This window comes from Peromyscus leucopus, chromosome 19 (genome assembly GCF_004664715.2).
Source record: "Peromyscus leucopus breed LL Stock chromosome 19, UCI_PerLeu_2.1, whole genome shotgun sequence".
Lineage (NCBI taxonomy): Eukaryota > Metazoa > Chordata > Mammalia > Rodentia > Cricetidae > Peromyscus > Peromyscus leucopus.
In genome coordinates, this window is record NC_051079.1 from 5,668,429 (window position 1) to 5,696,087 (window position 27,659).

General features: G+C 38.1%; 1 protein-coding gene across 1 annotated transcript in view; it reads left to right on the plus strand.

Moving 5' to 3' along the window:
- The window catches only part of Taf4b (TATA-box binding protein associated factor 4b), a 124,887-nt gene that overhangs the window by 58,458 nt on the left and 38,770 nt on the right, over positions 1-27,659 (plus strand). Inside the window, exons 10-13 of the mRNA XM_028861275.2 lie at positions 2,619-2,788; positions 6,997-7,127; positions 12,365-12,490; positions 17,103-17,159. Of these exons, the coding sequence (XP_028717108.1) occupies positions 2,619-2,788; positions 6,997-7,127; positions 12,365-12,490; positions 17,103-17,159 (484 nt within the window). The remainder of the gene's footprint in view (positions 1-2,618; positions 2,789-6,996; positions 7,128-12,364; positions 12,491-17,102; positions 17,160-27,659) is intronic.

A 27,659-nucleotide genomic window follows, 5' to 3' on the forward strand; every position in this document is an offset into this window, starting at 1 on the left:
TTCCCATGTGCCCCCCCACAGCCTTGCACTATCTCAAAATAATGAACACCTTTTCTTTGTTATTATACACACACGCATACATTCCTAAAGACATAAATATAACCTGCCCGTCTGTATAATGTTACCTGTATGGATTATGATCTCAGTGCTTATCCTACATGCCCCAGCTCTACCAGTGAAAGCTGTACTATTCTCCCTTCCCAAAGAGATCCCTTTGATCCCTCCTCGTTATTTAGCCTCTCTGGGTTTGTGGGTTGTAGCATTGTTATCCTTACTTTACAGCTAATATTCACTTACAAGTGAGTACATACCATGTTTGTCTTTCTGGGTCTGGGTTACCTCACTCAGGATGAGGTTTTTTTCTAGTTCCATCCATTTGCCTGCAAATTTCATGATGCCATTGTTTTTAATAGCTGAGTAATGCTCCATTGTATAAGTGTATCACATTTTCTTTATACATTCTTCAGTTGAGGGACATCTAGGTTGTTTCTGATTATTATGAATAAAGCTATAACCATAGTTAAGCAAGTGTCCTTGTTGTAGGATGGGTTGTCCTTTGGGTTTATGCCTATGAGTGTTATATATAGTTGGTTCTTGAGGTAAATTGATTATATCTTACACCTGTCAGAACGACTAAGATCAAGAGCACAAGTGACAGCCCATGTTGACTAGGATGTGGAGCAAGGGGAACACTTCACCTTTGCTGGTGAGAGTGCTAACTTGTATAATCATTTTGGAAATCAATATGGTTGTTCCTCAGAAAACTGGGACTTGATATATAGTGTTACACATTTATGAATACTGTGTTATGTTTTAATAATACATACATAGTATAATGTTCAAATCAGAGTAATGTATTCAATCTTAATCAATTGCCATTTCTTTTTGGTGAAAACATTCAAGATCCTTGTGTTTTTGTTTTGCAACATATATTCATTCATTGTTTTCTGTTGTCACTTAACCATACAGTAGAACATCGAAACTCATTACTCCTGCTTACTCGTAATTTACTAACTGGGATGCTAGTTTCTACTTAGGCCTTTTTAAAAGATTTTTTTTTTATTACTTAGAATCTGATCCTTGTTTAGGTAATTATTTTTGCCATTCTTATTCTTTGTGTTTAAATATTTAAATCTGGAAATTCCACTTGATTTATATCAGTTGGAAGTCGATTTTTAGAGCCATTGAGAACTTTGTGACATTTAATAGATGGAATCTACTTTCTTTATTATGAATGTGTTATTAGTAGTTTGTGACATTATTTATTCTCTTTTTCTTTTCCCCTAGTACAGACACACTTTTAAATGTTGAGCTGTTAGTGGGCTGCATGATAAAGCCATTGTTCTTTTTTTTACTTTAAGCTGTGTGTCTGGCACCTTTCTTTCATTTGGCCCTCTTGTGTATGTTTTATGGTCATTTTTTTCCTCCTCACCTTTAATGTGCTGCTTTTTAAAAATGTACACCAAGGGCCTTCATTTCTTGAGTGTTTGACAATTTTAATTTATTCTCTACACAAATGCATCATCACCAGGGGATATATGATTTAAATCTATTTGACACAGACTCTTGATGTGCCATTTGCCCACTTTTTATGGACTACTCTTTAATAATCACTTTTGTATAATTAGTATCTGAATCATGATCAGTAACTAGACTTATTACATATGGTGGAAAGGATGCTCAGCGGGAATTTTATTGTGTTTCTTCTTTTAAATACTATCCTCTCGTTAGTACTATATAAATGCAATCCTATGAGATTAATTTTACTAGTGTAAAACAAGGAACCCCAACCTATTGCATGTTTGTTTTGTGTGTGCATATATATGCATGTGTGCATTTTTATTTATATTTTGAATATAGGTCCTTTGTAGCCAATTGCTTGTGAGTGTGGTTTAACGTATTCATTTGGTACAGAAGTATACAAAGAATGTGAATCATAAGAACAAAATTAATTTAAAAATTTGATTGCAGAATAGCTAAGCAGATAAATAGTTTCTTAGGGGACTTTATATAATATGACTTTTTATGATCTAGTATTTCTGCTGCCATTAAGTGGAATAGTGGAGTGCACAGGGGAAATCTTGAGGAGCTTTTAACAATCCTGGATGAAAGCAAAGAGTCCGTTTTCATTTCCTTGGCTTTCATTGTAGAGGATTTGTGGATGACTGGGCTAAGTCCCATCCCTCTTGGTGTGTCTCACTTACCAGAGAGGAAAAGATAAGCTCTGGAACACAGTAGCTCCTGATTTCTCTTCCAGGGAACTTCCTCTTCTGTGAGTGATGCCAGTTTAATTTTAAAAGCTTAAGGAGAAGGATAGCGTTCTTCAGCTCACTTCATTGATAGACTCAATAACATAATACTAGTTATAAGAGAGATCTGTTTATGTCTGACCTTGAACTGGCGGTGTAGCCAAGGATGACATTTAACTCCTGGTCCTCCTGCCTCTGTTCCCCAAATACTGGGGTTATAGTGGGCACTGCCATACTTGGCTAAGACCTATGTTTCTTTGCACTCTGAAATCACGTATACACACACATGCGCATGTACAGGCATTCATGTACGCACACATGCACACAGACACACACACTACCACAAACTATAACTTTTTGTCCCTTTAGAGGTGAAGATGATATCAATGATGTGACTTGCATGGCAGAGGTCAACCTTGATGAAGAAAATGCCTGCATCTTAGCAACACATTCTGAATTTGTTGGCACACTTATTCAGTCATGTAAAGAAGAACCATTTCTTTTCATTGGAGCTCTGCAAAAGAGAATTTTAGACATTGGTAAGTATAGAATCATGATTATTGACCTGATAGGAATGTTTGTTGAGGGGAAATGTTACCTAAAGACATGGCCAGACTCTAAGGATTAGGTAGGGCTCTAGAAATATTCTGAGATTTCCTGAGTATTACATAATGAAGCATTTTATTTTAAAAATAATTACTTCAGCCTTTTGTTTCTGGGATAGATAATAGAAGTTAATATTTTTTTTTTGTTTTTTATGAGTAATAGAGATACATATTTCACATGAATATGTGTACTTTTTTTAAAAAAAAAATCTTATTCCTTATTGGTTCTTAGTAATGTGTGTATACAAATGGAAGTTATTATTAAATGTTATATTTGTAAATTATAGGAATATGTAATAAGAACCAATCCCATTTTCCTTCTATCAACCCTAAAGTTTAATTCCACTCTTACTGAAGAAAACTGAGCTAGAATATTAAGATTTTTCTGTAGGTATGGGGTGATTTTTAATGGTGGCTGTGTGAATTTAAGAAAACGAAAGAGAATGTACTGTTATTTGGAGCCAGATTTCAGTATCTTGTGAAAGACTATATGACCCCATATTAAGTGGAATGAGAGACAGATAAGAGATTTTGTATGAATTATACCACATTTGATCTATTTCACAATTAGTACTTTAGCTGTGAAATGTTGAACACTTTTATAATTTAAATTAAGGCCATGTTATCTTTTTTTGTGAGCAACTACGATTAATAATAGTTTTTCCTGGCTAGGTTTTTGTCAGTTAGACACAAGCTAGATTATCTGGGAAGAGGAGCCTCTGTTGAGAAAATGCTGCCATCAGTTTGCCTGTAGTGCCATGTTATCCAGAGCGTTGGCTCAGTTCTCTTCCCCTTCCTCATACTTTATCCAGTTTGATTTAAATCTTTATTAAGTAATATATTTTTAAAATTAAATATTATTTTTAATTCTGTGTATATTGTGTCCTGTGTATGGGTATATACACTAGTGTGAGGGTGCCTACAGTGGTCAGACATGTAGAGTCCTCCTAGAGCTGGAGTTGCTGGTGATTGTGAGCTTTACAGTGTGGGCATTAGGAACTCCATTGAATCCTCTCCAAGTGCAGTGTGTTCCTAACTACTGAGCCATCTCTTGATCTCTATATGATCATTTTCTTACGATTTGAAGACATGGTAAGATAGTCATCAGCAGCTTTTTTCCACATAGGGACAGATGGTATTTGCCACTTGGTGCCCTGTGATCTCTGTCACAGATGTTCAACTCTCTTGTTCCAGGTGGGAAGCAAACATGAGCAACATAAGAACAAACGAGCAGGACTGTATCTTATTGGGTTCTGGCTTCCATAACAAAATACCATAGCCTTGATGGGTTCAGTGACACCTACTTATTGTCACAGTTCTGGAGTGGGGGCCTCAGATCTGGATGCTCATCAGGATTTCTGGCCAGGGCCTCCTTGGTGTTCTTTGGACTGCTTTCTCTATGTTGTCCTTGTGTGATCTACTCTTACCTCATTTCTTATGATTAATTATTCCCAAAAGCCTATACTCCAGTTGTCATAACCAAGTCACGGACATGCATTTTGAGGGAGAAACAAACTTTTAATCCATTGGTTGGATTCCTATAAAACTTTTTTTTTTTTTTTTTTTTTTTGGTTTTTCGAGACAGGGTTTCTCTGTATAGCTTTGCGCCTTTCCTGGAACTCACTTGGTAGCCCAGGCTGGCCTCGAACTTACAGAGATCCACCTGCCTCTGCCTCCCGAGTGCTGGGATTAAAGGCATGCGCCACCACCGCCCGGCTCCTATAAAACTTTGTACTTAAAAAGAGATGAGTTTTGACCTGTTAGCTGTAGTTTGGCAACCCTGTTTTAGGGAAATTTGAGAAACTATTTGTTCTTATCAGTTCTTAATGATGAAACACAAACAATATAATAATACAAAATGTTAACTGTAAAAATTCTCTGAATTATCTAAGCTTTAAGGAAACAGCCAAATGTTGAATATTCATTTATTTCTGGAGATGTTTTCTGTTTATGATAAAATTCCTTCCTACAGAATAGTTACCAACTGAGGGCATTCCTAAAAATAGAAATTACACATTTTCCAAAAGAATTTTTTAGACATAATATTTTTCCTGTGTGAAAATTGGCTTAAATGTCAGTATTCTTCATTTTTCCTCTAATTACCTAAATTAAATTGCAGACATTCAATAAAGTCAATAGTAAGCAGGCAAGCACTAACTAGCTCTCCTTAATCAATTATGTTGGCTTTGTTTTAAAGTATTAAAAGTGGGAATTAATCTATAGTTTTTAACTTGTGCTTTAAGATTTGTTGCTTAGTGAAGATACGTTTGAACATTTGCTATTGCATATACTTAGGAATTAGGAATTATGAACACCTGTTCATTTCTAATGCTTCAAAAATATTACAGATTTTTAAAAACAAATACCATTTTTTTATTTGTTTCACTGAGCATCAACTCCAGAACCTTCTATTACAGTATATAGCTTTTCAAATAAATTACTTCTGCTTTATAAGTAGTTATTTTCAAATTCTTCTTCCCCAAGAACTAATTTTGAATGCTCTTTTTTAATTTAATCTTAAAATAACTTGACTTCCCCTGCCTACCCTATGTTTAGTTGTGATTTATATTTATTTTTTAAGTTTGTATATGTGTGTGTCTGTGAGTATCTGCATGTGAGTGCTGGTGCACTTGGAGGTGGCTGGAGTTACAGGTTGTGAGTCACCTTCAAGTGTGCTAGAAATTGAGTTCAGGTCCTGGAAGAGAGTGCACATGCTCTTAGTTACTGAGCTATCTTCCAGCCTGTGTTCAGTTACAATTTTAACCATTTGATTGTTTGGAAATTTTGCTCTTCCTTGTATAGAAGGCCCAGCTAGTTGTTTATGCTGAGTGTTTAGAAGTAGTTGTGCATTTGTAGTGGGTTTTTCTTTTCCCTTCGTTTATTCTGAAATTGAAAATGAGCTCAGTTTGCCACAAAGCAACGAATTACATTTTGAAGGCTTAGTTTAAAAGAAGTCAGATAATTTTAAATCATCTCCCTACTTAGTTTACTTAGACTACATTTTAAATCAAAATTTATTTTGTAGTAATGTCAAAGTATATTTGACTTGTAATTAAATTATGATTTTTGCTGTAGTTGAGCCTTTGATGAAAATATGAGTATGTATGTATTATATGAATTAGCATATAAAATCAAACAGTATTTTAAAATTACTGTGAATATGTGTGTGTGTGTGTGTGTGTGTGTGTGTGTGTGTGTGTGTGTGTGTGTGTGTTTGAAACAACAGAGACCTGGGGAAATGGCTCAGTGGATAAAACACTTGCCCTGCAAGTAAGGGGACTGGATCCCTAGCACTGCACACACATGAATACACAACCCCACAGGAGTCTTCACAATCCCTCTGCCTTGCATTCCTTAGCTGCCTGCATCTGTAGGTTTGCACATGTGCTCCTGCAGACGGTTCTGCGGTCCCTGGGAAACGCTGTTGGAAGGCGGTAGGATTGTTTGTAGGGAGCTGCTGTTCTTGTCGGTCACGCAAATTCTTTCCCTAAAACTTCCTTTCTTACTACAACTTGGATAAAACAAGTTTCTTTTATTTGTTCATAAAAGAAACAAGTTATTGAAGTTGATGGTGAAATGAAGAGGTTTTGAGCATATTCAACTTGTAATTTAATAGGTTAATTTATGAAAACATGAGTAGTGCAAAATATAATTGGTAACAGAGAAAAAGAATATAGGTTTTTTTTTATAGACAAGGAATTAAAAGATTTATAATTTCAGTTCACTGAAATAAATGTCATGAATTGTTAACAGTGTCAAACAGGATAAAATGTGATTTTCCATTTTTTTTAATTACTAAAATTAACAGAATATAGCACTAATTTCTGCAGTTAACATTTTCCTCCCTGAACACTAAACTTGATTTGTGTTCTTATTAACTTTGTCCTATAAATGACCTTGCAAGGAGAATGATTCTAGAGGCTAAGGGAAACAATGTCTATATTTTCTGAGGCTCCAGGCTAGGTTTTATTAATGTAATGTCTAAGATCTTTGAAGTTGTGACTTTACCAGGAAAATCATAATCTCCAAACCTTTATTCATAATGGGTATGACTTCCAGGGGGAACTGAATACCTGCTGTGCTAATTATTTCAATTATAAGCCACTACTAAAACATGTAATGGATTTTCTCTGCCTCCACAGGTAAGAAGCATGACATTACGGAACTTAACTCTGATGCTGTGAACTTGATCTCCCATGCAACACAGGAGAGATTACGAGGCCTTCTAGAGAAACTGACTACGATTGCTCAGCATCGAATGACTGTTTACAAGGTAAAGGAAATCATTAAGCAAGTACAGACTGTCAATTCCTGAGCAGTGTTTAAGTAGTTTCATGGACAGGGGTCCATATCTGGATTTATTTTTAGAAGAATGACTGAGACTTATATTTCATGTAAGTAGGAAAACGGTTCCCTTAATTGCTTTACTTGAATATGCTTACATACTAAGTCAAATTAAAATAGGATTTGAAGTAGTATCCAAAGTAGGTTTTTGTTGCATATCGGCATATGCACCTGTTTGACTTGAGGTGGCTCCTCAAGGCTCGAATAGGGAGGAGGTAGTGTTAGGATGGAATAAGGGCTGTGTGTTCTCTTTGGTGGTGTGATGCTGCTAGATATGGACCTTAGTTACATGATGACAGTGAATGCTGATACTAGTGTCACTCACTGCTGTTCTTGGCTCCTGTTGGGAAAGACCAAATGCAAGAAGAACCTGTCTAATTCCTAGTGGTGTAACAAAATGACATGCTGTTACCAAGACTTAGTATATTTGAATTATAGTTTTTCTTGCTTCTTGGCCTTTAGGGTATGATCAATTGTGAATTGTAGTTTCAGAGGCAGGCAAATAACTGAATGATTATGGATTTTAAGAAAAGACAATGGGATGAAAAGGAATAACCCTTTTCTTTATTAAAAAAATGTTGAGAGTTAGATTTCCAACATGTTGGTAAATAGGTAACTTCATGAGGTTTTAAGTTTGTAATAGGATCATTCATTGCCAAAGCTTCATAGTCAGCCATACAGATGAAAGGAAATCTAGAATATCTGCTGCTTGCTGTCTCCCTAGTAAGCTTGCTGGAGAAACCATCTTACTTGCATTCTGCTTCATTTGAATTTTCGAAGACCTATAGCTATTAAGGTCCTTACTTTTCAAAATTTTTTGTGAGAATTTTTCAGACTGATTTAAAAAATCTGCAATCAGCATCATAAAAAGCTGTAGAAAACAATGTCAATATTCCATTTTATGTGAGTCTAGGAATTTTGTCCATTTTTGTAGCTTCTCTATTATTTATGTCAGTTCAGTAGGTGGTAGTAGTTGTACATTTGTTTCTGATTCTTGTGTCTTCCCTTTTCTTTTTTTCTTCATTATTTTATCTAATGGCTTTCCTGTTTTATTAGTCATTGCAAAGAACCAGACATTTTTGGTTTCTCTAATGATAGTCAAGCAAGATAGCAGAATATCATTAGGAGTCATTTTATCACTACTTTTTTTTTTTTAGGCCAGTAGTATTTGGCTTTCCCTAAGTCACTGGGCTATCTAGTCTCTGGTTTTTGGTCACCCAAGCAGTGTTTAGGTACGGGTTTCATCTCGTGGAGTGATCCTTAAGTCAAATCATAGAACATCCCAAATTTTAAAAGTCGTAGTCTTGAAAAGAGCCCATCACCCAGAAGTCTAACTTTTATTTAAAGTCCAAAAACTCTCATCTGTAGACTCCTATAAAATAAAAAAATAAATTATATACTTTCTTACTTTGAGAGGAAAGAGTCAGAGCACAGTTACAATCAAAGCAAAGCCCAAGTCCCTAAGTATAAATGGCTCAGTGTGGCCATTTGATCTTCTGGGCTCCAAAGGCTTTCCTTTCTCCAGCTCTGCTCCACAGATGCCACTGACTTCTGTTGTCATTGTGTGGTCCTGGCATCTCCCACAGGCTGGGGACTCCATGGGCAGCACCTCCATCAATGGCCTCCTGGGCTGTCTTCAGAGACTGACGATGTTACCAGTAGTCTTTCTCCGTGACCCCTGAGGTCTCCACTGCAACTGAAACTCTCTACCTTTACTAGTGGCTTCTCCTGGCATCTTTTTAGGGACACCAGCCCTTGTATACAGACCTTTTTACTGTGTGACCCTTCATGCCTGAATCTTACACACACATTATCAAGTTTGGCTGTCAGCATGAGACACCACCTTGGCCTGCTGTGGACCACAGCTTCTAATCCCAAGGAAATACTCAAAAGATTTTATTTCAGTGTGCTATTCAAAGCTTTTCTATCTTCAGGTAGAATCTTTTTATTGTATCAATTGCATGTGTTACTAGGATTTGATAGCCATAGAAACTGGGTAGTATTTACCTTATCTGGAAGACCTTAATCACTTAGCTTAAGGATAAATACCTTCTTAACTTCCTGTTATACCAGTGGTTCTCAACTTATACCAGTGGCTCTCAATTTATACCAGTGGTTGTCAACTTTCCTAATGCTGTGACCTTTAATATAATTCCTCATGTTGTGGTGACCCCCAACATAAAATTATTTTTGTTGCTACTTCATAACTATAATTTTACTACTGTTATGAATGGTAATATAAATATCAAATATATAGGATATCTGATATGCAACCCCTATGAAGGTTGTTCGACACCCCCCAGGGATCGTGACCGGTTGAGAACCACTGTATTATACATTTACTATTCCTATTGGTTTATCCTGCACCCTTTCCCTACATTCATTCTTTAGCATAGCTAGTATTGCTGCCTGAATATTATGTAGTAAGAAAAAATTACCCTTTTTTAAGAAATAAAAACTACTTAATTACCTTTGAATTTACTTCAAAACTTAGCGTTATTTTATAGACTTTAATTATAATAACAGTATTTCTATCAAAGATTTGGCCTGGTCCTTCTATCTCTTGGGATTTATTTTTATCTGTTCAATAAAGGAAATTCTACTCCACAAACTATTTAAAAACGAGCCACCATTATTAGAAGCAAAAAAATCCCATCTTTTCTACTCTAGACATTAGTTATTTTTGAAAATCTTGTTCTTGGTTACGTATAATGTTCTGATTAATCATAGGTCATAAACTGAAATTTAAATAAAAAAGAAGTAATCTTTTTGGTTGTGAGTCTAGCCTTTAACGGCTGAGCCATCTCTGGCCGGGCGGTGGTGGTGCACGCCTTTAATCCCAGCACTGGGGAGGCAGAGCCAGGTGGATCTCTGTGAGTTCAAGGCCAGCCTGGGCTACCAAGTGAGTCCCAGGAAAGGCACAAAGCTACACAGAGAAACCCTGTCTTGAAAAACCAAAAAAAAAAAAAAAAAAAAAAAAAAGAAGTAATCTAGTATGTAGTCTAATGCTTTTTTTATCCTGCTTGGTGGTGTTTGTTTGTTTGTTTGTTTTCTGGAGACAGGATTTCTCTGTGTAGCCCTAGCTGTTCTGGAACTCACTCTGTAGACTAGGCTGGCCTTAAACACAGAGATCCACCTGCCTCTGCCTCCATAGTGCTGGAATTAAAGGTGTGCACCACCATTGTCCAGCTCTGCTAGGTATTCTGTACTGAAGCTGCAGTCTATGCTATGGCCGTGGAGAAGTTTCCTGTCCAGCTAAAAAGGTACTGTGAGAGTTCCTTGAGATGGATTCACCTGATGGTGCTAATATCTGTTGAGTCTGGATATCTAGTGACTTTTATACTTTTGGTACATGAAGTCTTTTAGTTGGTTCACAGAGACAGGAAGGAACATAATAATATTGGGGCTACCTATTACTTAACAAGGTGGTAGGGATTCAGTAGGTTAAGGAAAGGCACTCATTTGCTGTAGCTGAAAGAAAAAGGAGAAATTATGCCACAGTCAGTTGTATCTGAATTGATTGGTAAAGGAAACAGCATGAGAATGTGATATGGTTAAAATTTAGAATGTCTGTGCTTCTTTTTAATTTAGTGTTTATTGTCCCTTTTAAATTAAATTTCTGTCCATAAACTGTCTCCAGAGTTTGTGAACACAGAAATGGTAAAGATGAAGTAGTTAGGAAACCACTGTTACTGTGCTTAACCTCTGTGCTTGGCCTCTAATGTGCTCCACATTTTATCTTGTATTATTTAACTTTAAAGACCACTTGGGAATTCTTGTATTAAACTTTAAGTAAAATAAGTAGCACTAATACATCCTTCTTCCTTAAACCATGTAATACTCTTTTGATCTAGTTAAATGCCAACAATAAAAATTTAATTTAAAAAGAATCTTGGGCATATGAAATCTCTTAGTCTAAGCTAATTGAAGCAGCCATAAGCATGAGGATAAAGTGGAGACGGAGATGGAAATAGTGTGGTGTTGAGTTCCAAGCCAGACGCTTACTGCTGAGCTCAGGCTTTAGTTGGTTTTGGCTGTAAGAGTCTCCCTCAAGTGTTGACTCTGAGATGAGTAGATGGTGGGGTAAGAATTGATTGGTTCAAACCTTTCTGCTTCACCCTTAACTACCCACATATATGGATATTTGTATTATAGAGGGAACTAGGTAGCCATAGGTGAAGAAAACTAGAAAATACTTAGATTTGAAAGCACTATTTTTGTATTCTAGCATACCCAGGTAAGTAAGACATTTTTAATTTTGTCATTTTATGGAATACTTAAGATAAGAAATTATAGTTTTTTGTTACAGTTTTCATTTATAAAAGTATATGCTTTCCACTGCTTGGGAGGCTATAAGGCAGGATGACCTCAAATTCCAGAACAGCCTGGTCTGTATAGTGAGAACCTGCTTATAAATAGATAAATGATAAATAAATTATACACAAAATTATTTTGAGTAAAGTTTCTGTCTAAATTTAGATTTCATAAGGGAATCTCTAAACCAGACCTTCATGTTTTTGTTTTTGTTTTTTTGAGATAGGGTTTCTCTGTATATCTCTGGCTGTCCTGGAAACTTTGTAGATCAGGGTTGCCTCAACTCAGAGATCCGCCTGCCTCTGCCTCCATAGTGCTGGGATTAAATCATGTGCCACCATGTGATTTTAATGTCTCCCATTTTATGTTCTATTAGGATAGAAGTGTTTTAGTTTATTTTAGTTAAGATTAAGCCAGACTACCCATGGTAGCTCATTTCCTTAGCTGTCTTTTTTAGTGAGGTGATTGTTTCTTGCTTTTCATCTAAGATTTAATTACTCACATTTATGTCAGTAGATAGGAAATAATTTGACTACAGGAGATTGAATTATAGGTAATGGTATATTCGACTGGATTCTTTTTCCAATGGTTAGGATCGGTTTGATTCAATTCCTTTTCCTGTTTATGAGTAGTAGGCTTGCTAAGGAAATCTTTCTGAAATGTAAATGCTAATCATTTCTCAAATTTTAAGGACAGTTAACGTTTCTGGCTTTTATTTTGTTTGCTTGTTTGTTTAAAATAAAAGAAAAATGTAGTTCCCTTGGTGTGTTGAAGTTACTCAGTTTTGTATTGTGTATCATAATGCCTAATGCAAATGTATTGCCCAAAATCATAAGACTGTTTTTTTCCCAGGGAAGTGAAAATTACGTTTTGTCTACTGATACCAGATCACAGCTCAAATTTCTTGAAAAGCTGGATCAATTGGAGAAACAGAGGAAGGATCTAGAAGAAAGAGAGATGTTACTAAGAGCAGCCAAGGTAAAGCACTGTGTGGCTTACAGGAATGTGGCCTGGCAATGTGATCGTAATCGGCTTCATCATTGACTGACAGTCTTGCTTTTATTAAGCTTTAGATTTCTCTTGAGAATATCCTAAATGAAATCACTGATAGGGTGTTTCATAACCAAGATGGTGTGAGGTAGTAACTTTTTGTTAATTTAGTCAATGAGTCATAATCTTTGTCTCCCCCACCCCCTCATATTCCGGTGTACCTAATACCATTCCTGTCCATCTGTCCCTATTCCCAGGTTAAACTTTTATACAAATTTTTGATTCTGAGATAATATTTGGTATATACCGAGTTGAAGTTAACAAGAACAATTTTTAAAAGACAAGAAGATAGTGGTAAAATTAGGACTAATTTGGAGAATATGGAATAAAATATAAGTTGGTGGAAAGGGGCTGAACACTAGAGTATTGATTTTTGTTTTGAGGACCTTACTTTTAATTTCTCATGTTCCTGAAAGATTTATTTCTATACTAGATTGGCCTTGAACTCACAGAGACCAGCATCCCTCTTCCTGATGCTGAGTGCTGGCATTAAAGGCATGCACCACAGCACCCAGCCCACCAACTACTGGTTTAATCCTTTTAGTCTCCTGTGATGAGACGGGATCTATGTACTAACACTAATGTAGCCCAGGCAGCCTTTGAACTCATTATCCTATTACCTTCTCTGAAGTACTGGGATTTCAAGGGTCAGTCATAATACTTGGCTCTGATTGCTTTTTTCACTTATTTTAAACAATTTTATACCTATAGTATCAAAACTATACATTTTGTCCCTTTTCTAAGATTCCCTCATTTTCTTATGTTTGTTCCATCTCTACTCATTTCCCCATCCTTTGTATGCACCTTTTGCGCGCGCACGCGCACGCACACACACACACACACACACACACACACACGCTCCCACTTTAGTCTGTCAGTATGTCAACTTTCCCTTCTACCTTAGTTGAGAGGTTTTTAGTATATTTAAAGTTATATATGACTGTCTTGTATCTACAGCTCAGAGAGTCTTTAGAAAGCAGTCCTGAGACATAATGACCCATCACCCTTAAACATTCTAGTGTGTATTTACACAAGTCAGGACATTTTGCCTTTTCAGGATGCTAGCAGTGTAACACTGTTGTGCGTTGCACAGATCCCTATTCAACTTTCATCAGCGTTTCGCTTGTTTCTTTTCTTTATGTTCCATTTTTCTTTCTCAGAAATAAGTATTTCATTTAGTAGTTATCGCTTTTCACGTTTCTTCCGGCAATCCCAGTTTTTCTTATCCACTCATTCCCTTAGCACTTTCAGGACCTTACCTTCAACTTACTTTCTATATCATGACCTTCACCTGCATTCATTTGGTATTTCCTTAGGGCTTTATGTAAGTCATGGACTCCTGGCAGTAATACACAGAGGTGATGATACATTTTTCTGAGCTAATAATCTCAAAAGGCAACCTGATAATCCAGGCATGTAGCTGTCTGTGAGTTCTTTCCTTTTTAAATTGATCATCTTCCTTTGTAAGTTTTTAGTTTTTCACGGATTATTTTTATGTTCACAAATTATATCAACATCTTTCCCTCATCTAATTTTCATGCATCAGCCTTAGCAAGTTACTGGATCAGCCACTTCCGTGGGGATTGCCTGATACTAATTGTTTATTCCCATTAACTTTCCTTCACATATTAACCCTCTGTTGTATGAAAAGGCTTTCTTTTCTTCCCTGTTCATGAAAATATGAACCTGTGGGTTTCTGTTTAATTCAGCTGTCTGTACTACCTTACTCTGAAGATTTCTTTGGATGCTCAGTACACCTCTAGGTGTGAGACCCTTCCACACGGGCACTGGCTTTTCATGCCCCCATCACTCACTGAGCATGTCCTACTTCCTGCCATTAAGATAATCCAGAGCGCCGGGCGGTGGTGGCGCACACCTTTAATCCCAGCACTCGGGAGGCAGAGCAGGGGATCTCTGAGTTTGAGGCCGGCCTGGTCTACAGAGCAAAATCCAGGACAAGCACCAAAACTACACGGAGAAACCCTGTCATTCATTCATTCATTCATTCATTCATTATTCATATTCTTCGCCTCACTTCCTCCTTTCAAATAGTTGCAGAATTTTTTTCTCCAGGTGTCAGAAAGTTGGCTTTCAATATTATCCTTAGCATACTTAGTTTATGTCCTTAGTCAGTGTATACATTTGATCAGTGAGATTCGTGTCCCCAGCTTGACTCATTGGCCCTTGACTACTATTTCCTTCATGCCTCTTTTTTTTTTTTTTTTTTTTTTTTTTTGGCCATGCTCCTTACCATTATGACCACTGGCCTGTGTCTCACTGAGACAGACGTCCCAAACCTCCACAAGGATGGGGACGTCATTGTCACTGCTCTGCTGTCTCAGCTCCAAACTGACCCCTGTGTAAGAAGGGCAGGGAGATGAGATAGGAAGATACTCTTTCTTGAACTAGAAATAGTATATACAAGAACTCAATATTACAACAAGGTAGTTTATTGGTTCTGTTCTGGTTGTTATTTATTTAAGATATACTGGTTCTTAGTCCCTTTGGGTTTCCTTCCTTTTTGAGACAGATTACTAAATATTGGGATACCCTTGGTTTCAGTCCTATGCCTTGTATGTGTTTGTGCTCCTAAGATTGTATTTCCAGCTCTGTCAACCTTCTGAAACCTTTGGCATGTACAGTTTACTCTTGTTTGGTATCGTGTTCTGGCTAATAGGACTTTCAAACTGTAGTATGTCCAAACAGACTTCTGATTTTTCTCTCCTTTAATATGGCTTTTTCTAACTCAGTCAGTGATGTCCTCGTTTACCTCAGTGTCATCTTCGCTCTGCCCCGTGCCCATGCCCAGTGTACTCTCCCTCTAGTCTACAGTGTCCACCCTCTCTTCACTACACCGTCACCACTCTGTCCTGAGGCCCCCTTTCCTTCTATTTTTATATGTTCTAACTGATCTTTTTCCTTCCATATCCACTCATCAGAATGGGCTTCATAATAAGAATGCATGGCTCATGCCTGAAATCCCAGCAGTTGGGAGGCAGAGGCAAGAGGATCTCTTTGAGTTCAAGACCTGCCTGGTCTATACAGTGAGCTCCAGCACAGCCAGGACTACAGGACAGACTGGGTCTCAAAGCAAAACAAAGCTTAGCTTTTAGTGATTTCTTGTTGGCTGTCCTTCCCCAATCTTCTTACAGGACTTCACAAATGCCTTCCATTGTCTAGTACCTGGCTCCCTCTTTGAGTTTGCCTCATGACACTCCTTCACTCAGTCCACTTCTCATACTCAGGCATCTGTTCCAAGTTGTGTCCACCTTAGGGCATTCAGCCTTTGATTGGCGTCTGAAACTGACAGTTGAAGTCCTTCTCCCTCATTGTGTACTCTTGATTAGAGCTCTGCCTACAGAAAGTTAGAATTCCTCTAGGTGGCTTAGGCCAGAATCCAGATATCAATCATTGTTGCCCCTTCATTTTGTGCCTTGTATCGTCTACCACAAATCTGGTTGACTTGACTGGCAAAGTGGCATTTGAATCTGTCTGTCATTGTCATCATTGCAGTGCTGCTGTCCTAGACTGCTGTCATTGTTTTCTCAGTCACCCTCTTCATAGCAGTTGTTTGAGAATAGTTTCTGCATTATATGGGCGCCTGTGCCCTGGGTCGTAGATCTGTGTAGTGAACCCTGCATGTCTGATGGAGGCTTTCTGAGGGCTGCTCCAGTGTGCTCTCACTCTTGTGCTGTGCAGTAGGCTTCCTCCAGTGGCTGACGGTTTAGACTGCACTTAACTCTTCTACTTCTTCAAATGGCTACAAGGCAACGCAACCTCCTTCTCCCCTTCATATTTTCTGTGTGCTTCAAACACATGGTCATTCTCTGTTCTCAGGCTTGCTATCCTTTTGAGACTTTGGTGTTTACTGTGTCTTGTGTGTGAATGTGATTGTCTATTTCTTGTTATTCATCAGAGAGAGGTGTCTAGCTAGAGAAGTACCTACCATATTCCTCATGCTCATTTTTATCACATTTTGTTTTATTTATAGCATGTATAGGTATAGTAGTATTAGTTTATTAAGTGCTATAGAGGACCTAAAACTCAAATAACACTATTAGGATGTGTTTCCTACTTGTATTTTCAGAAATTACTCTTTTAAGAGATTTGATTCCAGGCTAGTTGAGTTCTTGATTTTAATAGCTGTTGAAATAACATACGCTTTTCCAAAATGGCTTCACATAGAGATGAGCCAGTGTGTTTGTTTAAATTCATTTGAGCCCACACTGCTTTTCTCTCTCTTCTGTTCAGGCCAGTTTTCATTTTGCCGTGTTCCAGCAAGAACAATGTCATGCCTTGACTGGACCTGACTGACATTGTTAGCATCATTTTCAGTTGTGTTTCCTCCAGGCTAGAACTGCAGCAGCCGGCCCAGATGAGGAGGAGGAGGGGCCAGGGCTGGAGTGCAGCTAGACTGGATGGAGGCATTGCCCCTGGAGCTAGGGTTTTCAATCACAGGAGAAATCTTCATTTATTAAATATTTAACAGCAATGCTAGTGTTTAGATGATTTCTATTAAAATTTTCTTTTCCTTTGACAGAGCCGTTCCAATAAAGAAGATCCAGAGCAGCTGAGATTAAAGCAGAAAGCCAAAGAGGTAGGTAGGACTTTCAAGTTACCGTTCTGGTCATGTGTTTGAGGGAAGGTTGGCAGCCTCTCTCTTGGCAATTAGGTCAGGGTTTATTTTACTGTTGCATACCATTTGCAAAAGCCTTGGGGAAGGACAGGAACTGCTGAAGGCAAGGGCAGGACTTCAAATGAGGTCAGGGAGCTGTGTGCTCTCCTTTTAAAATTTATTTTCAAGGCTTAGGCCTGTCTGGAAATGGCTCTTTGTAAACTGAACCATATACTTGGAGGAATATAGTATGGGATTAAAAGAAAGAAAGAAAGAAACTTTGAGATTTAGCATCTGGGACTGTACAATAGGCTACATTTTTCCAGGGTAATTGTTCGTTTTGTAAATCTGATACTGCTTATAATTCTTTGGCTGGGAGGCGGTACTGGGATTTAGTTTTAAATGGAAAATGCCTCTGGCTTTTAATTTTCTGGGCCCAGCAGTTTTCTGTTCTGGAATGGAGCCCTTGTTTCACACAGTTCATGTTTAGCTGCAGGGGTTTTAGTTTATAGCTTAGACTGGTTAAGCTTTTACTCCCAGAGGCCTCTGCATAGCAACTGTAGAAATCAACAAATAAGTTCATTTATGTCTGCAGCCTCCTCTCAGTAGCTGACTTTTTACATTTCCCAATATCCATTTCCTGACTTCTCTAGCCTCAGAGAAAAAAGCTCCACTAATTGGAGCTTATTTTAATTGAGCCTTAATATTGGATCTCACTGGAGTTACCCCCAGAGCTACTGAGAACAGAATGAAATGAAAGTACCTAAGGTTGAAGGAGTGCGTGCATGTGACTGTGTGTGTGTGTGTGTGTGTGTGTGTGTGTGTGTGTGTGTGTGTGTGTGTGTGTGTGTAAGAAAAAGAGAATTTTCACTTGATCTACGGTTTCTTTTCCTTCCTGAATAAATCATCTAGCCTGTTCACATTCCTGGTTAAGGATCTGACAGCAGACGATAATAAAGACAATTGAGGTGGGAGGTGTGTGATATGTAGCTGAAGAAATCGGTTTCTATAGTTACTTGACTGATTCCATGCAATTTTTAAGCATCTTTGTGCTAAATAAGAGTGATTTCCTGAGCGACTTTTTCTTTCACTGTGCCTCTTGAACTATGGAATCTGTTGTCCTCAGCACTGCTGCCCTCCATGTCTGGGTACCAGCAGCAGCAGCAGCAGGTTATTTATTAATGTTCTAAAGACCCTTATTGTTTGCATTAATGTAGGAGCTGAAACAAAACACACGGAAATCTAGTAAGATGCTTAGCCCCAAATTGTTGTATTTTCTTTAACATAGAAAAAGAAAATATTCTGGGTAGAGGGGTATAAGGATCAGGACAAGCACATTGAAATGTTAGAAACAGTCATTTTAAACAAAATGTTCTTTATTCTAATTTCCTTCCATTGGATATTTATTTAACACTGTTAACCTGAGAACCGTTTCTAGCATTCTTTTTAAACAAACCTAGATTTATGATAGGTGTTTGGAGCTGTGCCACTTGTCATTGCGGAATGCTGGATATCTCTTCTTTAATTAAGGACTGATTGGGTGCTTATCTCTTTCGTTGGATGGTTTCTCCTTTTGGAAAGTATTTCTCGCAAAGTTAATTATCTTACCATGGGTGTTGTTGCTTCATCAACGTGGGTACTTAGATTCTTTTTCCCTTTAGCTTTGAAGGAGATGGTTTTATTTGTTTCATATTGTTTGGTATTTTGTTTATTCCATGAAGTCAAGAGATAGACAGCAGTCTAAACAATACCGTGGGGTAGGGTGTGGTTTCTTTTACTGGAGATGAGTGGTAGCAAACCTACTTTTTTTCTGTCCTTTGCACCTCTATTTAGTATTCTTTTTCAAACAAGGTTAAAAGAAATTATAACTTCCTTCCAAACTGTTTTTGAAGTCTTTTAGTTGTTTTTTACTGTAAGTCTTCTATGATCAAAAAGGAACCAAATGTATTGTCCTGGGTCCAAGAAGAGAGCCATTCTGTGTTATTTATTGGTTGCAAAATGGTTGTTAGTTTGAAAATTAAATATTGTCATTTTTGTCTTCCTTCTGTTCTGTAGAGATGTGAGTAACTTACTCTGAGTAGTTCTCTTTCAGAGTCACACATGGGTTACTGTATTTTGAATATAAAAATATTATCCCTGTCTTACTATGGAGTTGAAGTATTCTGAACTATAGTAATTTATGAATTTATGAACTTGTAGGAGTTGTAATACTGTGGTTTGTGCTTTTGGTATAAACTAGGAAGTTTTCTTATTTTAATTGGGAAGATTAGTGCTGTTTTGTAGTGGTTGCTTTATTAGAACAGCTTTGCTTCTTTTTACAAACTGGTCACAGGAAGAGTGGGCTAATGACAGAAGTCCCAAAGAACTGCTTGGTGGGCTTTGTTTATGCTTGGAGATATGTCAGCAGGGGTGTTCATCATGATGCAGATCATGCCTTAATCTGAAGTTTGGATTGTTAATGACTAGAGTTTTGATATTGATAGTTCTCTTAGGGTTTTTCCTTTTTTTTTTTTTTTTCCTCAAAAATAGTTTTAGAAACTTTATTTTTTTATGTTCAGTGTATATGGGCAATCTGTTAAACTGGCAGGTTTTTATGAAGGTGTCTCTTCAGATGTTGCCATTCCTATCTGGCTGCCTTTGGTTTGCCTTCAGCCTAGTCTCAGTCCATAGCAGTGGCTCCTGCTGCACACTGTTGCCGTTGACCGACCGGTCACCCATTCGGAAGCCTTATTGCTGCCCGGCAGAAGTCTGGAGCCATCCCTCTAACTCAGACGCTTTATTGTCCTTTCTCATTTTCAGTGTGGTCTTTGTTGTTGTTATTGTTTTGTTTTTTCTCTCTATAAAAACAATTTCATTCTGTCTTCAAACTTTAAATTTTAATACCTAAGGTTTTCACAGCTGCAATTTAGGAGTAAATAGATACTTTTTCTAAATGTGAATAGTGAAAGTGATATTCTTTCATTTTACTGGTTGCCAAATTCTAATTCCAAATAAGGAGGCATAGTACAGCTGCAGACTTGTCTGAAATGTGCGCTGTGTATTGTAGAACAACATCTTTCTTACCTTCAGCGTTTCTTCTTAGTACATCACCCCAAATTCTGCAGAGCAAGCCATCAGACTTTGAAGTTCAAGCACTCTGATTTCTTAAAGAGTTTTAAAAATAAGTTTTTATGTCCTTATATCCATTTGGATTTCTTTTTTTCTCATTTGAGAAATATGAGTTTAGTGGATCTGTGCAGAGTGAAGCAAAGAATTCATTCATTTTTTTTTTTTAACACTTCAAGGCATTCTCGCTTTCATTTTTATATCAGACAATAAAGGGGAAGAAAAGGACTACAATAATGTATATGCTGGCACATTGATTTTGCATAGCAACCTATGGAGATTAAGATGCAGAACAGATTAGAAACATACTCTGAAATAGGATTATTTTTCTAAATAGATTATGGACTGAAAATTCAGGGTACTCTTTATAGGCCATTATTGTGTAATTAATAGAGTTTTGCATATAAAGCCTCATTTCTGAATAGAAAGTATAAGAAAGGCAGTACAGAATTTGTTGGTTTGGTCTTTTGCTGTTGTTACAATTTATTATTTTTTTTAATTTTTATTTTTTGAGATAAGTTCTCACTATTTAGCCCTGGCTACCTTGGCACATTCTGTATACATTAGACTGGCCTGGAATTCATAGATATCTTCCTGCATCTGCCTCCCAAATTCTAGGATTAAAGGTGTGTACCACTGCACCTGGGAGGACATTTTGTTTTGTTTTGTTCTGTTTGTTTGAGAGAGTTCCCCTTATGTAGCTCTGGAACTTTCTGTGTAGACCAGGTTGGCCTCCAACCCATAGAAATCCACCTGCCTCTACTTCCTGAGTGCTAGGATTAAAGGTGTGTGATATCATACCCAGTTTTTATATGAGACAGGTCAGCCTAGAATTCATAATAATCCTGCCTTAGCCTCCCAAGTGCTGAGATTTTAAAAATAAACCTTTATGCCCAGCACTGACATATTTTTAAGTGGGAATTTAAAAGATATGAAACAATAAAACATGATACTTAAAGATAACTGTTTAATTGTAGTATTTTGTGTTTAATGCTAGCTTTGCATATGCCAAGGACTTGTGGAATATAGATCAAGGCAATCAAATTTTTCATTAAAAGTATAAAGATACATTATGTTACAGAAATCAAAATAATATGATGAAGACATTCTTAAAATGACAAATTATAAAGGACTTGTGTATGCCATTGCAAAGAAAGAGATTATTCAAAGCACTGACAGTCTCAGAATGTGGTTTTCAAAGTCTAGTGTGTATGAAAATTTTCTGGAGTGTTTGTACAAGTTGCTGGGCCCTGGATAAAGAAGTTTATGATGGAGTAGGTGTGGGGCAGGACCTGGGAATGTGCATTTCTGGAGGTTCCTGTGTTACTGCTGCTATTCAGCATAGTCATTGATCTAGGAAGAGAAGAAGGATGTTTTAAAATTTATAACTTTCATAATCCCTTTTGAAGGTATAACATTGTGATCTGGGAATCTGAGATGTGGCATCTTGAACTGGCAGTATTAGATTATCATCCAATGATTTTTCGGTAAATTTCTCTGGGGACTAGGAAAGCCAGCACACAATTTTTCAAGTGATCTTTTTGCAGAAGATTTTTACTGAGAGTCGAGATTCACCAGAAGAATCCACATATTCTTAATTTTGAGATGTAGGATCTGTGTAACTTAGACATAGTGGTCTCTTGTTGGAAGAGGCAGGTACATTTCATAAAAGAAGTAGCTGTAAGATGGAAGTCAGGAGTTTCAAATTCCCTAATCAGCCTTCTATGTATCTAGTGCTCACTGTTGGTATGTTACTTTACTTTGAACTTACCTTTGTTCTTTGTAGTTAAATGTATCATAAGTGTATTGCTTATAACAGGCAGTCATAATCATGGGAAAGATGGGGCCTAAAAGGCTTAAAAACATGAGCCAAGGGACCATTTCAGATAATGTTATGCCATCAAAGTCTTAGCATTAAGCTTCAGACTAACCCTGGGTATTTTATTTAATTTTTCCTCAGAAGACATTTAAAAAAAAAAAAAAAAAGCAAAGAAGAGGCAGGAGTATATGGATGAAGAGCTACAAGGGAGGATGGGAGAAATAAGTAGATTGCTATCTAGGGTAAACTAGGATAATTATATCGCGTTTTTATTCTGAACAGTTTGTAAGTATTACGTTTAAGTGAAGGTAACCTATCTGTTGTAGTCTGACTTCTTTTTGCTCTGACCAAATACCTTAGCAAAACAATGTGTGAAAGGAAGGATGTTTTGGTCTTTGGATTCAGGTTCCAGTCTAGACGCTCTCTTGGTTCTAGACTCCTAACAAGAAGAATCATAATGGCAGTATATGTGGTAGAGGTTGCTCAGCCATGCAGAACTGAAAGCAGAGAGAAGGGTGAGGTTCAGGACAAGATTAGCCTCAAAGAACAGGCTAACTTTCTGGAGTTAGGTTTCACCTTCTTAAAGTTTCCAAACATAGTGCTAAAATATTCCAACATAGTGCCAAAAGCTGGGGCCTACCTTTTCAATACCTTAGCCTCTTAAGGGACATTTCATATTTGTACTCTACCAATGTGTGTTTAATTAATGTTTCATTCAGTGTTTTTAAAAATATATTCTCTTTTAAATTACTTTATTTTATATGCATTGGTGTTTTGCCTGCATGTATGTCTGTGTGAGGTTGTCAGATCCTGGAATTACAGACAGTTGTGAGCTGCCGTGTAGGTGCTGGGAACTGAACCCCGGTCTCTAGAAGAACCGTCAGTGCTCTTAACTGCTAAGCCATCTCTCCAGCCCTGTTTTGTTTTGTTTTTTTCCCCCTGCAGTTATTTTTGTTTCATTTTGAGCACTGTGATAAACAACTAAAGAGAGGAAAGTTTAGATTCCTGGAACTTAATGGCCAGCCAGTGAGAGACTTGTCTATATAAGATAATTGGCATTCCTGAGGACCCAAGATTTTCCTGGATTTTATATGCTCTCTACATATGTGTATACATGCCACATATATGTGCATGCATGAAATTTTTAAATGCTCAATTCAAATGCAGTGGCTTAGGGTATAGTTTTAAAAAAAACAGAAAAATGTTTCTATTAGGTCAGATGAAAGACAATTGATCTCAAGAACGAAAAATAGGGTATCACTGCAGACCCTGCAGATGTCAACGGATGAAGGAAGTACACCAAACTGCATAAAAATTATGGCAGTTTACCTGAAATTACTGAGTGGGAGGGAAAGGGAGAAGGAAAGGAGATGAACATGACTGCTCCTAAGTATGGTGGAGGAGAAAGTTTATTGTAGATAAAATGGAAAGCATAGCCAGAGGCAGGGGGATATCTGAGAGAGTCCAGAGTGGACATACCATGTGAGGAGAGGGAAGAGAGGGTGACCAGGTGCAGCAGCCAGGAGCGCCAAAGATACAAAAGGGATGAGTAACCAAAATGGTTGGATTATATAGGGAAGAACAGTCCAGCCTCCTGGGTTGGAGAGTTCAGGGTAGTGGGTGGGGTATGCCAGCTGGGAGGGTCCTGTAACTAGTAGGGTAAAACCTAACAATTACTAACTCAAAAATCTAGAACCCATAAAATCTTGGTCAAGGCAAAATAAATAATCTCAAGTATTTTATAGTTATTAATTAAATTGAATTAGTACTTAAAACCCAAGTGCAGATCATTTTACTTTGTAAATTCTATCTATAGAAGAATTAATAGCACTTTTATACCATTTCTTTAAAAAAATAAAAATATCTCCAGTTCATTTATCAAGAAAAGCATAAGCCTGATATTCAAAACCAGAAGGGTATTTCAGAACAAGAAATCCAGTATCTCCCTGGAGACATCAACCAAATAAGAGCTAGTCAAGTCTAGTAACGTGTAGAAAAGAATGGTAGACCAGCACCACATAGCATCAACCCTAGAAAGGCAAAGTTGTTTTAATATTTGAAAATTAATCAGTATAATTGTCTTAGGTAGGGTTTTTATTGCTGTTAAAAAACACCAAGACCAAAACCAGGTTGGGAATGAAAAGATTATTTCAGCTTCCATGTTCCAGTCACAGTCTGTGATGAAGGAAAGTTGAGACCAGAACTGAAGTAGATGGCGTGGAAGGTCACTGCTTACTGGCTTGCTCTTACAGCTTTCTTATAGTATCCAAGACCACCAGCCCAGGGTGGCACTGGCCCCAGGGAGTTAGGCCTTCCCACATCAATCATCAGGAAAATGCACCACAGGTTTTCCCAGAGGCCAACCCAATGGGGCGTTTTCTGAATTAAAGTTCTTTCTTCTCCAGTAACTACAGCGTCTGTCAAACTGACATAAACTAGCGAACGTACTTAACTCCTTGTCAGCTTGACATACAACTTCATCACTATTAAACCATAACCATTTTTTGTCTTGTTGTTCCCAAGATGTCATATTAATATCACAATATAAAGTATATTCCGAGCTTTTAAAATTTGTCCTTAAAAATTCAAACACTTTAAAGTTCTGTCTCTTTAAAACATCCAAAGTCTCATTTCAGAGTTCAAAGTTCTCTAAAACATTGAACATCTTTCCAAAAAAATCCCGTGTTCTCTGAATAGCCAAAGTCTCTCTAAAATCCCAAAATCTCTCTAAAACTTCAGTCTATCAACTGTGGGTGCCTATTTAAAAAAAAGTTACATACTTTCTTATTCCAAGAGGGACGAACCAGGGCACATGCACAGTCAGATTATAGCAAAACTAAATTGTAGCCCCGTAAATTACTCACTGTCAAATGTCTGGCATTCGTAACACATGCAGCTTGTCTTACAGGTTCAGAGCACTCCACTTCCAGCGCTGCTATCCTTGATGATTGTCCCATGGTGCTGGCATCTCCTAAATGCTGGGGTGTCTGCCACTGGACTTGACCTTCCCCAGGAGCCTCTTCAGGAGCTCTATACCTGCCACACAGTGCCAAGCCTTACAAGCCTTAGCTGCTCTCCACGACCCCTTCATGCCTTCAAAACCAGTGCCGTTTGAGTGATATTCTCTCTCTCTCTTCCCTCCTTCCCCTTCTCTTCCCTCCCTCCCTCCCTCCCTCCCTCCTCCCTCCCTCCCTCCCTCCCTCCTCCCTCCCTCCTCTCTCTCTCTCTCTCTCTCTCTCTCTCTCTCTCTCTCTGTGTGTGTGTGTGTGTGTGTGTGTGTGTGTGTGTGTGTGTGTGTGTTTCGACAGGGTATGTAGCTCTGGCTTTCCTTGAACTCACTGTAGATCAACCACCTGTAGATCAGGTTAGCCTCAAACTCACAGAAATCCATCTGCCTTTCTCTCTCCAGTGCTGGGATTAAAGACATGGGCCACTACACCCGGACCATCTGAGTGATTCTTACACATTACCAAGTTTGGCTGCCAGCATGAGATACAGCCTCAGCCGCCAGTGGATCACAGCCTCCCTGAGTAAACACAGATTTACACTCTTCAGTGGTGCTGGTCTCTTGTTAATCATGGCTGATTCTTCAGCCCTGCTGACCAGAACTACAGATTCTTTCCAAATGGCACATAAATGATCCCAGCAGTCTTCACTTCCTCTGAAACTTGACAAGCCAGGCCTCCATCATCTGCAGTGCTTTCTGCATTATCTTCCCAGCTGCTACAACAGCCCATTAAGCTGAAGTTTTCATTGGCTTTTCCAGTCCAAAGTTCCAAAATCCTTCTACAGTCTTCCCTAAAATACACGGTCAGATTTGTCAGAGCAATACCTATTAAAAACAAAGCCTGGTTCCAGTTTCTGTCTTATGTTTTTTATTGCTGTTATTAAGACCATGACTATAAGCAGCAGCTTGGGGAGGAAAGGTTTCTTTAAGCTTATATATCCCAATCACATCCCATCATGAAGGGAATTTGAGGTAGGAGCTCAAGATAGGAAACTGGATGTCGGAACTGAAGCAGAGGCTGTGGAGGATCGCTACATACTGACTTGCTCAGCCAACATTTTTATAGCACCCAGGACCACCAGCCCAGGGGTGGCACCACCCATAGTGAGTGGGCCCTCCACATCAATCATCAGTTAAGGAAATGCACCACAGGCCAGTCTGGTGGGGGCATAAAATGACTTCAGCTTTCATCAAGTTGACATAAAACTAGCATTTCATTTTCTTAAATGTCTCTATCCCAGATCAGAGGACTTTAATTTTGATGGAGATTTGTTTGTCAAGGCTTTTATGGATAGATATGCCATATCTAAGTCTTTGCTAGACTCCCAACTCATGAATATTTTCTCTGTGCTTTTTATGGAAGTTTATGCTTTTCACACCTTCAGTTAATTTTTGTATAACATTTGAAGTTCGGGTCCCAGTTGAATGTTTTTAAACTTTATTTTATACATGAATGTCTACTTACTCCTCCATTTCTTCAATGGCCATAAGGTCAGACATTCAGGTGATAAGGACAGATTAAGTGTGTGTATAATGGAAAGGAATACTTTATTTTAAAGGGGGGGGGGCATTTCCAAGGTAGAAGTGGATTAGTAAGCTGGAAAGGCAGGTATCTAAAGTCTTTGACAGGAGGTCTGACCTTTGTCGTCATTTACTTAGCACCCAGCTTCCAGGAGGTCTCCGGGCTCTATTTGTCACTTATAGCCTGGTGAGGACCATAGCTGCATTTACTTTCGCAGTGCTGAGTAGTTCCCATATATGCTAAGCAAGTGCCCTCTCTTGAATTATAATTTGATCACCTGTATAAACCTTAAAATCAGTTTGTCCCTATTCGCCAGAAATACTTCCTGGAATCATGTCAGATACTTGAGTTGATTGCAGAAGATCCTTTGGTGTATTACAGGTAGGGTTGAGTTCTGGGATTAAAGCCAGGCCTCCTCACACGCACTGGACAGGTGCTCGGGACTGAGCTGTGACCTCAGCCTTCAAACTCTGTATCCAACTTAGCAAATCACCAATTCAGTATGTCTCTTCATTTGTTTTTCTTGTGTGATTATTCTGTGGCTCAAAGCATACAGATAGCTGTAAATAATTGATTTATTCCCCAGTATTTCATTTCAATGTGTTTGTTTCCACCTGTTTCTTACTGATTAATACTTGGGTAGATGATTATTATTGTTTGTGGGAACTCTACATCTTGCAGTTTTGTTGAATGCCTTCATTAGAATGGGGGAGACTTTTTTTTCCGTTTTGTCTTACATTATTTGTATATGAGTGTGTGTGTGTGTGTGTGTGTGTGTGTGTGTGTGTGTGTGTGTGCGCGCGCGCGTGCGCGCGCACACGCACGCTCGCACTTTCAAGCCACAGCTCACATGTGGATGTCAGAAGACAACTTGGGAGGCTGATTCTCTGTTCTACCATGTGGGTCCTAAGAATCAAATCTCAGGTCATCAGGCTTGGCAGCAAGCATCTTAACCATCCATGAGCCATCTTGCCTGCTGGCCATGATTTGTGTGTGGGTGCCATGGGGGTTATTGTTGTAGTTGCTTTC